We start from the raw sequence: 13,735 nt of genomic DNA on the forward strand, positions 1-13,735 counted from the left end.
AATCACACCTGATTAGAGATTTCTTCCCTTACCCTCACCCTCTCCCATCACACTGTATAGGCCTTTCCCTGTTTTACTCTTCCTCATTGCATTATTCATTACCTGACATATTTGTTCATACTTATTGTCTACTAGTGGCCCGGTGCATGAAATTTGTGCACATTAAAAGGGAATTAATTAGAGGAAATATTTTAATATTGCTATTTGCCCTTTCCCTATAATAGAAGTGTCAGAGATGAAAGAAAATTAGTAAAATGTATATGACAATCTCTCTCCTGTCAGAGTCTGAGGCATGCCGCGGGACCTAGAGTCAAGTCCCTGCCCACCACCCGCATGCACTTCGAAAATGCAGGAGACACAGACCCGGCCGGCCCCACCCGCATTGGGTGAGACCCAGACCTGGCTGGCCCCACCCCCATCAAGCCCCTCTGGTGAGGGGGCACAGCCTCAGGACCCCCGACCTGGCGCCGGGTGGGGAGTGCAGTCTCAGGTCCCCCATCAAGCCCCGCTGGGCAGGGGCCACAGCCTCAGGTCCCCCGGCCCAGTGCTGGGGCAGAGGGCACAGCCTGAGGTCCCCTGTCAAGCCCCACAGGGCAGCGAGTATGGTCTGAGGTCCCCTGGCCCAGTACTGGGGCGGGGGGGGGGGGCGGTGGCGCAACCTGAGACCCCCCGTCAAACCCCACAGGGCAGGGGTCACAGCCTGAGGTCCCCCATCAAGCCCCTCCAGGTGAGGGGTGTGGCCTGAGGTCCCCATCAAGCCCTGTGGGGCGGGGGGTGCGGCCTGAGGTCCCTTGCCCTGGCCAGGTGCCATGCAGCCTCAGGTCCCTGCTGTTTGGTCGTGATGTTATGGCATCCCGGCTAATTTGCATATTCTTCTATTATATAGATAGATTCCTCCCACTGCCCCACCCTCCAAATTCCCCCTATAAGTCCATGAATGTTGTCTGTTTTGTTCATTGCTCTAGCCCAGTGGTCGGCAAACTCATTAGTCAACAGAGCCAAATATCAACAGTACAATGATTGAAATTTCTTTTGAGAGCCAAATTTTTTAAACTTAAACTTCTTCTAATGCCACTTCTTCAAAATAGACTCGCCCAGGCCATGGTATTTTGTGGAAGAACCACACTCAAGGGGCCAAAGAGCTGCATGTGGCTTGCGAGCCACAGTTTGCCGACCACTGCTCTAGCCCTAACATCTAGAACAGTGGCTGGCATAAGAAGTTCTCAGGGAAAGAAAGAAGGAAGGGAGAGAGGGAGGGAGGGAGGAAGGAAAGGAGGGAGGGGGAAAAGGAAGGAAGGGACCCCTGAGGAGTCCATGTGTGAAGGACCAGGCTCAGTGAATTCTCCATCACCTAAGAACTAAAAAAGCTTTAGCAGGAGCCTGATGATGGGAACAGGAAATAATGATCTGATGCTAGGAGTTCTGACTGATAGAGTCTTTGAAATCCTATTTTCTGAGAAGTCTTCTCTGGGGACACAGGCTCAGCACCTCTCATTTATTTGGAATTGTTGAAAAGTCAGAAATATAAGGATGGGCAGTACCTCCAACATCCCTCCTATTATTGAAATCTTCAATAAACTGACCTGAGTTGTATCAAGGCAAAATGCTCTTTGATTTCACGTATCAGAAACCTCTCCATGGCACCCCGTGAATCTACATGCTGCTGCGGCTGCTCCTCTGCCCACAGGAGGGAAGGTGGCAGTGACGGTCGGAATTGAAACACCATCCTGTATGGTGGACACTTGGCAATGGCAAGCCTTCCCAAACTGAGGCTCAAAGTGGTAGGCTGGCACTTCCTTCTGCCCTACTTTGGGAACACTTTGACCTACTTCGAGGTAAACATCTTTGGAAGTGGATAAAACCTGGAGTGTTTGTTTTTAGCAACTCCAGCTGCCTTCATCTTTCACTTTGATAAATCGCCTGCCTCCTCCTGAGCACAGGGCTGCTCAGCGCAGATCTCCAGGAACCCGCCTGCGGCCCTACCTCTTTGTCCACACAGAACACAGACGTGAGCTGTTCTGAGGAGACACCAGGGTCTCCTGTGAATTCCCACAGTCTCCATCAGGACTGTCTGAACTCCTAACCCGGGGCCTGTCAGACCAGAAGGTGATCGGTGAAAACAGAGGATGATTGCTAGAATGAGCTGGAGCTTAACTTCCTTGAGGATAAGTGAGGCAGCCAGAAAGAGGTGGACAGGTGTCCCAGGGCAAGCCCAGAAGAACCCACTTACACATAGAGGATGAGCAAGTGGTGGCCTAGGCTTTGGAGTCTGGGAGCTGTCACCAGGTGGATGGCAGCAATTCAATATGCACGTCCTTTCTCTGATCTTAAGTGTTTCTGGTCACTGATGATTATCTCAGTTCCTCCTTTTCACATAAAGACAAAACCTCTACCTATGTCCAGTCCTGGTCTGTCTCCAGTTTCCTTTCACTGCCACACACAAAAAGAAAAAAAAAAAATTGAACCAACTGCTTCTCCTAGAACTTACCCTGTTCTTTTTCTTTGTTCAGGGAATGTGTCTTATTCACTTTATATTTCTCATATACATTTCCTGTATTAATTCCCATATACCCCTTAGCTTAGTGACTTGCGGAGAGTAGATGTTCAGAAACCAACCATTTGTTGAATACATGGTCAGTACTTGCCAAGAATCTCAGAGGTTAAGCCACAGTCATAAATAGCGGCCAGAAGAGGGTAATTTGGGGGTAATTGTGAACCGCCTGGCATCAGCAGTCAGGCAGTTCACAGGTCAGAGTCCGCACAGGGAAGATGAGGATTAATAACGTGCAGGTGGCAAATGAAGAGCATAACAGGCAGTGGGAGATGGATCCAGGGACCAGTTGTGAGAATTTGAGAAAGTGAAAGCATTTGAGTCCAGGTACTGCCCAAACTATACATCAACCACGCAGGGCCTAAGCCCCAAGGCCAGTGGTTCTTAACCCCGACTTCATATTGAAATCTCCTGCAGAGCTTTTTAAAACTGTAGATATGAATGTGATTCGAATCTGGGAGTGAGTGCTAGAAGTGAGAGTCTCTGCTAGGGTGTGAGGCAGGTCAATGATGGGTCAGCGTGGGTGGATGAGGAAAACAGGGCCTGTCCTCCCTGCTCGCCAGGATGTAGTCCACAGCCCTCTCTGAGCCTATCCGAGCATGCTCTGTAAAAGGTGTGTACTGTATGTGTCACAGTAAGAAGGTTCTCACGGGCGTGTCCAGCACAGTTCTATTCCTTTTGTCTCTGGGCTGAGTTCTCACTAAGAAATATGGGGAAGTGTGATTTGAAAAACTCTGTTCCTATAAATCTGAAGGGAATAAGCCTTTTGGTTTTGAGGTCATGGTCCAGCATTAGTGAAGCCTGTGACTAAGTAGTGGGGAAAAGGGGGGAAGAGCTGTCCTATTAGTCCCCAGTATCAGGCCCAGCATGTGGTAGACCTGATCCAGTATGTCTGCAGGTTGGGACCATCAGAACTTTTTGGGATTCACTATTGTGGGGAATGGAGATGAGACATAAAATGGACACACAGGTAGGCAGAACACCTAATTCATGTAAAATGGACTTTGACTGGAGGTATCACTTAGGACAAGTTCTGCTGAAGACGAGAATAAGATTCAGCCATCTGTTTAGAAGTTAAGAACACTCTAAAGATATTGCTACAGCTCCAGGGTTCTTAGCCTGATTTGGGAAGTGGGTGGCTAGGTTTTGAAAACCCTGAAATTATAGACATTCTACTGTCTTACGCAAAAAAAAAGAAAGAAAAGAAAAAAGGAAAAAAAGGAGTTTACTGGGGGGCTTAAATAAAGTCCAGGGATCAATAATGCTTTGGGGAAAAAGTGTATCTAGTTATTCAGATGATATTGGCAAACCTCTTCTCCCCTCCCCTCCCCTCCCCTCCCCTCCCCACCCTTTCCCTCCCCTCCCCTCCCTTCCCCTCCCCTCCCCTCCCCTCCCTTCCCTCCCCTCCCCTCCCCTCCCTTCCCCTCCCCTCCTCTCTCTCCTCTTTCCTCTCTCTCATCTTTTTCCTCTATGTTGGCTTTATTCTCAGGCAGCTTCTTTCTATGTGGTTATGGCAACATGGCCTCCAGCTGCTTTAGGCTAACATTGAACCAACTTAGAAATCTTGTAGGAAGCTGCTTTCCGTGTAGGTCTTGCTAAGGTCACGTGGTGTTTGCTCATTGGCTGAAATTGGATCATGTTCTAAATCTGAACCAGTCCCTGTGACTAACTGGCCAAGTGCAGATCCCCTCCAGATTGTCCCGAGGACATCACCTTAAAACATCTAGGCAGGTTACAGGATTATTTCCTTAAATCCCTCAACTCAAAACTTGGTCAGATATCTGGTGTTGATTCCCCTTTCCTTCCTGTTCATGGAGAGTCTGTCCTAGTGGCCAGCTCTGCAAGGGCTGGCAGTGTTTTTGTTTACCAGTGTATACCCACTGCCTAGAACAGAGCCTGGCACATAGTATCCAAAGAGATGGGTTGGGTGGGGAGACCAAATATCTATCCATTTGTGTTTCATAGCCCCCATGCAGCGGATCACAAGCAAGTAAAGTTCACTTTTATTTATTTTTATTTATTTACTTATTTTTTAATCCTCACCCGAGGTTATTTTTTCCATTGACTTTTAGACAGAGTGGAAGGGAAAGGAAGAGACAGAGAGAAACACTGTGTGGGAGAGACACACTGATTGGTTGCCTTCCGCATGCCCCCAACCAGGGCCCGGAGCCTGCAACTGAGGTACGCGCCCTTGACCGGAATCGAACCCGGGACTCTTCAGTCCGCAGGCTGACGCTCTATCCACTGAGCCAAACCGGCAAGGGCTAAAATTCACTTGTAGAAGGGCTGAAGGTGCTGGCCATTTTCTGTTCTGGGCTTGCAAAGAACAGCAAAATGGGTGTTGTCTTTGGTGATATGGAAGAGAGAACTAGACAGTAGTACTGGTTGCCGTGGGTCAGAACTGAAACCCAGGATAACTATGCTCCTGCAGTAACTCAAGCTGGCAAGATAAGAAGGGCCAATAGGACGATCAGGGAATCGGGAATCAGGATGCAGGTTGCATAAGCAATTCGAACTTTCATCTCTGTTTTGTATGTGGAGCACCTCCTGCTCAGCAATGAGGTTCTTAGTAATTCTTGCCAGGAGGGACCATCAGGGGGATGGCAGTGGTAGAACTAGAAGTTAGATTTTGACTTTAGATTTTTTTTTCCTATGAGGTGGAACTTTTTAGAGTTAAACCATCAAAATCTCATCATAGTTCATTCATTTCGTTTCCTCGGATGTAAAAGAGATCCCTACCTTATAAGGTTTTTTGTGTAGGCAAATGAATTCATAGAAAGCAATTAGGAACTGCTTGGCACAAATAAATGCTCAATACACGGTAGCAATTAAATTGTCTACTATCATTTACTGAGCATCTATGTGTTCCAACTGTGAGGCAGATGCTGCAACATATAGATAAACTAGAGGCCTGGTGCATGAAATCGTGCATGGGTGGGGTGCCTCGGGGTGGCCTGTGGGATGGGGCCGAAACCTGTCCAATGCTGCCTGCTGCTCCTGTCTGCCACTCCCGCTTATCCCGGCCCCGCTGTACCTGCCGCAGGCTCATGCCCAGTCAGTCCCGGGAGAGGCTTGTGCCACCCCTCTCACCAGCAGTGAGCCCTGCATCTGAGGCCTGTCCCACGGGGGTTGGAAGAGGGCCAGGTCACGATTGGCCCTCTGGTCAGGTGGTGGGATGCCCTCGCTGGCCCCGGGATCTGGATCTGTCCCTTTGACATTCGCACCAGTTGTTGGGAGCCACCTGGCTGCAGCTTTTATATTGTTTCTTCCTTGTGGAGTATCTAGGGCGGGGAAGTGGCAGTGGTGCCCAAGGACGACTTCCAGGAGGCCGGCGGCACTGTCCGGATTATGTTGGCAGCGCCAGTTCATAGGTGCCTGGCCCACTCTCCGGATATTGGACCTGCAGGACTACTGAGGGAGTGAGTGGCTGCCACCAGGCTAGTGGGTCACCAGGGCAGGTCGGTCAGCTGAATGGCGCTCCTGCTGTGGGAGCGCACTGACCACCAGGGGGCAGCTCCTGCATTGAGCGTCTGCTCCCTGGTGGTCAGTGCGCATCATAGCGACTGGACAACTGGTCGTTGGGTCGACAGTGGCTTAGGCCTTTTTTTTTATCTTTATTGTTCAGATTATTACAGTCTAGAGGCCTGGTGCATGAAATTCGTGTGCAGGTACGGTCCCTAGGCCTGGCCTGTGATCAGGGCCATCTTCCCCAGCTGCCCGCAGCCAGCCCCAGGTTCCCCATTCGCCATTGGGCCCCCCAGCACCGTCCTCATCCATAGGTGTAAGATCTTTGTCCAATCTCTTCCCGCACCCCCCCAAACCCTTCCCCCTGAGAATTGTCAGTCCACTCCCTTTCAGTGCCCCTGAATCTATTACATTCACCAGTTTATTCTGTTCATCAGATTTATTATTCATTTGATTTTTAGATTCACTTGTTGATAGATATTTATTTGTTGTCACTTTGTTGTTCATAATTTTTGTCTTTATCTTTACCTTTTTCTTCTTCTTCCTCTTCTTAAAGAATACCTTTCAGTATTTCATATAATACTGGTTTGGTGGTGATGAACTCCTTTAGCTTTTTCTTGTCTGTGAAGCTCTTTATCTGACCTTCAGTTCTAAATAATAGCTTTCCTGGGTAGAGTAATCTTGGTTCTTGCTATTCATCACTTTAAATATTTCTTGCCACTCCCTTCTGGCCTGCATCGTTTCTGTTGAGAAATCAGCTGACAGTCATATGGGTATTCCCTTGTAGGTAACTAACTGTTTTTCTCTTGCTGCTTTTAAGATTCTCTCTTTGTCTTTGGCCCTTGGCATTTTAATTATGATGTATCTTGGTGTGGTCCTCTTTGGATTCCTCTTGTTTGGGGTTCTGTGCGCTTCCTGGACTTGTAAGTCTATTTCTTTCACCAGGTAGGGGAAGTTTTCTGTCATTTTTTCAAATAGGTTTTCAATATCTTGCTCTCTTTCTTCTTCTGGCACCCCCATAATTCGGATGTTGGTATGCTTGAAGTTGTCCCAGACGCTCCTTACACTATCTTCATATTTTTGGATTATTTTTTCTTTTTACTCTTCCGGTTAGATGTTTTTTGCTTCCTCGTATTTCAAATCTTTGACTTGATTCTTGGGATCCTCTAGTCCAGTGGTCGGCAAACCGTGGCTCGCGAGCCACATGCAGCTCTTTGGCCCCTTGAGTGTGGCTCTTCCACAAAATACTACGGCCTGGGCGAGTCTATTTTGAAGAAGTGGTGTTAGAAGAAGTTTAAGTTTAAAAAATTTGGCTCTCAAAAGAAATTTCAATCGTTGTACTGTTGATATTTGGCTCTGTTGACTAATGAGTTTGCCGACCACTGCTCTAGTCTACTGTTGAATCTCTGTATATTATTCTTTATTTCAGTCAGTGTATGCTTAATTTCTGACTGGTCCTTTTCCATTTTTTTTTTTTTTTTTTTTTTTTTTTTGGCATTCTCACTAAGATCCTTGAAGGTCTCACTAAGTTCCTCGGAGGTTTCTAGAAGATTCTTGAGTAACTTTATAACTGTGGTTTTGAACTCTATATCCAGTATTTTGCTTTCTTCCATTTCTTTCATTTGTGACATGTTTCTTTTTCTCCGCATTTTGGCTGCTTCCCTGTGTTTGTTTCTATGTATTGGGTAGCTGCTAAGTCTCCTTGAGTTGATAGAGTGGCCTTGTGTGGTAGGTGTCCTATAGGGCCCAGTGGTTTGGCCTCCCCAATCACCTGAGGTGGACACTCTTGGTGCACCCCTTTGTGGGCTGTGTGCACAGTCTTGTTGTAGTTAAGCCTTGATTGCTGTTGGTATCACTGGGAGGAATTGACCTCCAGGCCAATTAGCTATGAGGACCAGCTGTGTCTACAGTGAAAGAGCTGCTGTGCAGGAGACACCCTTATGGGGCCAGACTTGCATCAGTGGGGCTTTGGTGCTCACTGAGTCTGCCCCTTGAGTGTGTGGGTGGAGGGGGAATATGGGCTTGGCCTTGAAATATAAAAAAGATTTAAAGAAGAAATCAGCGGAACAGAATAAAGGAATGGCAGCTCCACTGGGTGGGGTTGGGAGTGGGGGTGGGAGGGGGTGTGAATGGAGGTCTTCCACCATAAGATGCTCAGGGTTTCTTTGCAGGCTTCACAAACTGGAACTATTCAACATCTCTCTAACAGTATTTCCTTAGATGTTTCTTTTAAAATTCTATTAGCAATATCTTTTAAATGATTAAATATTTTTAAATGATTAAATTGAAGGTCAAAAAAGTGAAATAACTTGCCTAAGGTCAAACAGGTTTAGACTTTGGTTTTATGATTCCAAACCCAGAGTGCATTCGCACAACATCATTACAGCCCGAAGCCAATAAAAAGGTGAGGCACTGTTAGCAGTATTAGCATGAAATATTAAAAGGAGGGGGAAAGCGGGGCTTGTATGCCTCAATGGCTGAGCATGACCCATAAATGTGGCGGTTGGAGTTGGATTCTCCATCAGGGCGCATGCCAGGATTGGGGGCTGGAAACCCGGTGGTGGGTGTGTAGGGGGACAGCCAATCGATGATTCTCTCTCTGTCCCTCTCCCTTCATCTCTCTGAAATCAATAAAAACGTTTTAAAAAGAGGGGGGGGGGGGGCGGGGAAGAAAAGGGATAGGAGGGTGTTTTCAATGCAGAGGAGGCTGTCCAAGTTTGAAGGCTGAGGGGAAGGTGAGGGTGAACCTGTTGGAGAAAAAAAGCATTCTTGAGTCTTGTACCTAAATCTGCTCCAGTCCCACGTCTTTGGCGTCATCTGGTTGTGTGTTTTAAGCTAAGGCTGACCGTGGTGGCCTTTGAGGAGAGGAAGCTGCACAGGAGACGCACCAGTTTTGTGCCAGGGGCTGTGTGTACAACAGACCGTGCTCCCTACGCGTGCCCTGTGCCTGCAGCCACAGGCGGAGTTGCCCTTGCGTAAGGCTCTGGGCCACCCCGCTGCCCGGACTCCAGCAAACAGCTGGACTTTGGAACTCCGCCCCCTTAGGCCCTCCCTCCCCGCCGGGCCCCTCCCCCGCCGGGCCCCTCCCCTACTCCCCAAGGTGGCTCAGGCTCCCAGAAAGTCCGCGGACGGCCCCGGTGCTGGGAGAGGGCGGGAGTGAAGGAGGGAGCTGGCCCCCCGGCCGGCCGCGGCGCTGAAGTTTCCTGCCCGCTGCACTCCCACCGCTGCTGGCCGCTGGCGCCCGGGCCATGCTGGAGCGCTGGGCGGCAGCATGAAGGGCGCCGACCGGGCTTACACCCGCGGTCCCTCTTTGGGGTGGCTCTTTGCTAAGTGCTGCTGTTGCTTCCCGTGCGGAGGTGAGTGGCTGTCGGCATTGGCACCTTCTCTTAGCCAAAGGCTGGGAGGGCTGAGTGCGAGGGAGCGGTGGGGGAATGGGGGTGGGTAGTGGGGAGGTGGCAAAGGGAGAGAGTTTGCTCTGAACCGCCTTTATTTCAGTTTCCCTGGCAGAATGCGCGCCGCTCGCGCTCGCTATCTCTTGGTGAGGTTCTGACTTGGTTGCGGAGCTGCAGTTTGCAAACTGTTACTCATCAGCGACTTTGGATGTCCGCTGCCAGCCCGCAGGGGGATGGGGTGCGGCTGTGGCTGCGGGGGATGGTGAGAGGGCCCTGAGAGCCGCGTGAGTGTCCCCGGTGGCGGTGGCGGCGGAGTTGCGCTTCCCCGCTCTCATTTACATATGGATCTCAGCTGCCGGATTAACTGGTGACTCTTAGCTATAGGAATGTGTTTGACACTTGTCTCTACACTAGCAACTATTTTTGCCAAGTGACAGTTTTCTTTGGGGACTGGAGCAGCCTTTTCTCTGCCTGGGCTTTCGCAGGCCTAAGTAGGTTTGCATCTCTGGGGCCAGAGTTGGGCTCGTGAATTAACCAAGAACTCTCTAGGTGCCCAAGTATGACTGTATTTAATTACTCTGCTAATTTTAATGTTGTTGAGGAGACTTGCAGGAAGCAACTAATTCCGCCTAAATCAGCCTGCAAAACCAGAAGGCGAGACGTAGGACAGAGGGAAAAGTGATCAATTTTGTAGCCTTTCTTGAAAAAGAAGTCCGATTTTCCTTGACACTTGACAGATGTTCCTAAAGCCCTCCTGTCACCTCAGCTTGGAGGATGAGGGGAGGGACTCTGTTTCTGTGTGGTTGGAAGTGAGAGTATGGCCTCTCACACGACATTTGCCCTTTTTAAGTGTCATCTATTGGACCTGTCACCTCCACCCCCATTTCCAGTGCCCCAGTGTCTGTCCTCATTCTGTCTAACCAAGTCCAAGTGGAACGTACACTCTGAGATAAATGAATACACTATCCAAATAACCCTTCACCATCTTCTGTGCATATGCCCCATCCTGAGCAGACAGACATAAGCTACAAAAACGAATTAAGTAAAAAATGTTCAGAATCCCAGCGTTAGATTCTCTCACTCTGCGTTGAATTAGAACTGCCAGAAACTGAGTGGCAGCCAGCTCTAAAAGCCAGAATGCAGATGGAGAAGCAATCACAAAGGGCCAGGACGCTCACAAGAATCCAAGCCTAGTTCAGAGACTTGTAAAACCAAGGCTGGGAACTAAAGGAAGAGGGTATTAAAGGTGCAAGAACGCAGGAAGTAGCCGGAGGGAGTCTGAGTGGGTGGGTTTGCTCTGCTTTCATGGTGAAGGGTTCCCAAGCAGGATTTCTTGGGAGTCCGTTTCCTGTCCAAAGGCAGAATTCGGAGACTTGGGCACTTTTCCAGATGTGTGGCAGCCCAGCATCCCTACTGAGTAATTCTCTGGGGGTCTCTCCAGCCTCTGCTTTGTTTGTGAATTGCCCTGGCTGTCCCTCTGTCTGCGGCTGAGGAGGGGCGGGGAGCCTGCTTAGAGAGACTCTGGGCTGCCTCCTGCCGGCAGGACTAGGAAATCAGTGGCAGCTGGAAGAGACCATTGACCCTCAGCCAAACATGGAAGGACCCAAAGGCCCAAGCAGTGAGAGCAGCTTTGAAAGGCAAGGAGGGTAACAGAGGTGGGTGCCTTGTCACCTCCCTCTCTACTCCTTTCCCTTCCTTAGATCCCACACATGTGAAGATGGAGAACTGGGGCTCAAATCTGAGGAAGATAGTGGGGGAGGTGAATTAGCCACCCTTCAGAACCGCTGGGCTGGGCTGGGCAGGGTGATGGCATCTGAGGGGCTGGGATTCCCCTGGGCTCCCTCAGTCTGCTCTCACCTAAAAAGCAGCTCTGTCTCCACCCAGCCTATAGACATCTATTCAGAAGCAGATTGAAACGATAAGGCCTTGTGCTAAGCTTGAGTGCATTGCCCAGAGCCCCAAGACTGTACTGAGAAAAGCTGACCCAGTTGCATCCCAGAGAAGGGCTCAGGGAAGAGGCTGAGAGGCTGAAGAGAGTGGAGGGCATCTCAGCCAGGAGGTCTGCCTCCCTCTTCAGTTAAACCCGTTTCACTGGTTGTTCAAACTTCATACTGTTGCAAGGCAGCTTCCGCTTTGAAATAAAAGCAGCTGGTTATTTGGTCTTTCTCTCCGGAGAGAACCCGGGATCTTTTCTGCTCCTCCAGGAGCCACACTGTGAAGCTGATGGGCCAGGACCCACCACAGTGGTTCCCAACTCAAGGGGCCATCACTAACTGGCTCTCAGTCCTGCAGGATTTAAGGACACCTTCGTCTAAACTCTGAGGAAAAGGAACGGAGGGGCAATGGAATGTTCTGGCTATTTTTGACTCACAGCTAAGTAAGGAACCCTGGACTTTCTCTGGTGAATCCTAAGTGGTTGTAATTGTTAGCACTAATAGTTGAGGGTAAGACTCAAGCACTTAGTCATGTACTTGTGTGGCCTTTAAATATTATATCCAAGAAAAATATGGAATGAAGTTAGTTAAGCTTATCTTTTGATTCAGAAAAGTGAGGAAAGCAACTATCTGTGTTTCTTTTCCAGGTTTTGGTTCTGTTGAGTATGGTACCGAGGTTTGATGAAAGGTGATCTTTCTTCCCTACCTTGAAATTGGTGTTGAAGGGCAAGGAAACTGGAAAACAAGAGTAGGATGAAAATAGAGATCAGATGAGAAGGAAGAAAGACAACAAATACATTTATAACTGCCTTTTTGGAAGTGAAAACTAGCCAAATGTGAGATAATGGCAGGCATGTGTCTGAAGGGTGATTAATCACTGATGTCACATGCCGTAGGAAGTTTCAGGATTGCGTTGGCTTCTTAAAGCCTGAAGAAGTGGGTCAGTTCTGGCTTCCCTTGTAGTTATCTTAACATTTTAAAAAGCTACTTGTTTCAGAGTAACAGAAAGGATTTCACGTCACCCGGAGGTTGCTAAGTCGTGTGTTACAGACTGGAATTTATGACTTCTTCGGTCACGGAGCCTAGAGATTTTTCTGACCTCACCAGGTAGAAGCCATTTTTAGAGCCTTTAATTTTCTGGTCAGCTTGTCATTAAATTTGGGTATGTGGCCCAAAGTCCCTTCTTGGAAACCTTTCCTGCTCCTCCCCTCCTCTGCTCCTCCACAGGATGTGTGGAATTTATTTATGCTTGCTTACTGCTATATCATTGTCGTTGCATCTCAAGCCCATCATGGGTTTCCATTTACACTGAGACGGGGACAGGACGTGAGTATCACAGAAGAGATGAAGGGTGGTGACTTGCCCAGGCTGAACCACATTCCCATGGCTCTCTCACCGCAAGGCCGTTGGATTCCAGCTTGACTCTGATGTCATGAAGTGTGGATAAGGGTTACGGGGGTTCACGGGGCATCCCAAGTTATTCTCATCTATAACTTCTTTATTCCCCCTACCTTTCCCATATCACTAAGGAAGAACCTCATGACTTGATGTGATTGTCTCTTCTTTGGCCCATAAATTAATACAGCTCATTTGATAAACTGAATTTAATGTGTGAAACCATGACACCAAGTTCCTTCAGAAAGGTGTGGGTAACCTCAAAGAGGAACCCCTGTGACCTTCACTATCACTTACTTTAATTCACCACCCAAGGGACACAACCCGTGGGACCTTAATGTGTGCCCTGTTGTTTCTTCATTTTCCAAGACCTGCCTTTACCATAATGAAAATTGGATGGAGCATTTAGCATGTATGCTTTTCCAAGATATCTCTTGTGTGTTTTTTTTTCTGCCTCCCAGGGATATAACCTAGGGAGGATTACCACACATAATGCCCCCCACCCAAATCCTCTGCTTCTCTCCTCATACCTGGTTCTCTGACTGGGGATGGTAACAGGGATATCAGTTATTATCTGGAGAACGTCGCTGACTGCCAGTCAGAATGGAGCCTCGTAGAAATGGGAGTGTGTGGGTCTGATGGGTGAGGTGGAGACTGGAAACTGAAGGTGAATATCCCTCCTCTGGCACAGCTGTGGATCCAGTGATCACTGACAATGCTGTGGCACAGCACCCCAGTGGTTCCATGTGCTGCATTGGTAAGGCCTAACCTGGAATACAAAGGCAACATCTCAGACTCTATCTGTGTTTTTATGCAAAAGAGTTTAAAAGTAAAAAAAAAAGAAAAAACACAAGTGAACACTGGGAGTTCCCTTCTGAGCCCGGACGATATTGCAGGCACACCTTACTCTGGAGTAGGATTGTTGGTATTCTGTTCCTGATATTCCTCTTGAGAATCTTGATGCTGCTCTCTTCTGCCCAGAAAAATACTCCCCATCC

General features: G+C 48.6%; 1 protein-coding gene across 23 annotated transcripts in view; it reads left to right on the plus strand.

Moving 5' to 3' along the window:
• Positions 1-13,735, plus strand: part of KALRN (kalirin RhoGEF kinase) — a gene marked incomplete at both ends in the record, with an annotated part of 667,375 nt that overhangs the window by 544,489 nt on the left and 109,151 nt on the right. For 3 of the 23 annotated variants that reach the window (XM_080657250.1, XM_080657243.1, XM_080657245.1), the window contains one exon: positions 9,141-9,372. The exons of 16 other annotated variants lie outside the window; for them this stretch is intronic. In XM_080657250.1, the coding sequence (XP_080513376.1) occupies positions 9,288-9,372 (85 nt within the window). Of the gene's footprint in view, positions 1-9,113; positions 9,373-13,735 lie in introns of those variants that run through there. 4 more of the 23 variants (XM_080657242.1, XM_080657244.1, XM_080657251.1 and 1 more) reach the window with 2 other exon arrangements.

Source organism: Plecotus auritus (assembly GCF_963455305.1).
Source record: "Plecotus auritus genome assembly, chromosome: 2".
NCBI classification, from domain to species: domain Eukaryota; kingdom Metazoa; phylum Chordata; class Mammalia; order Chiroptera; family Vespertilionidae; genus Plecotus; species Plecotus auritus.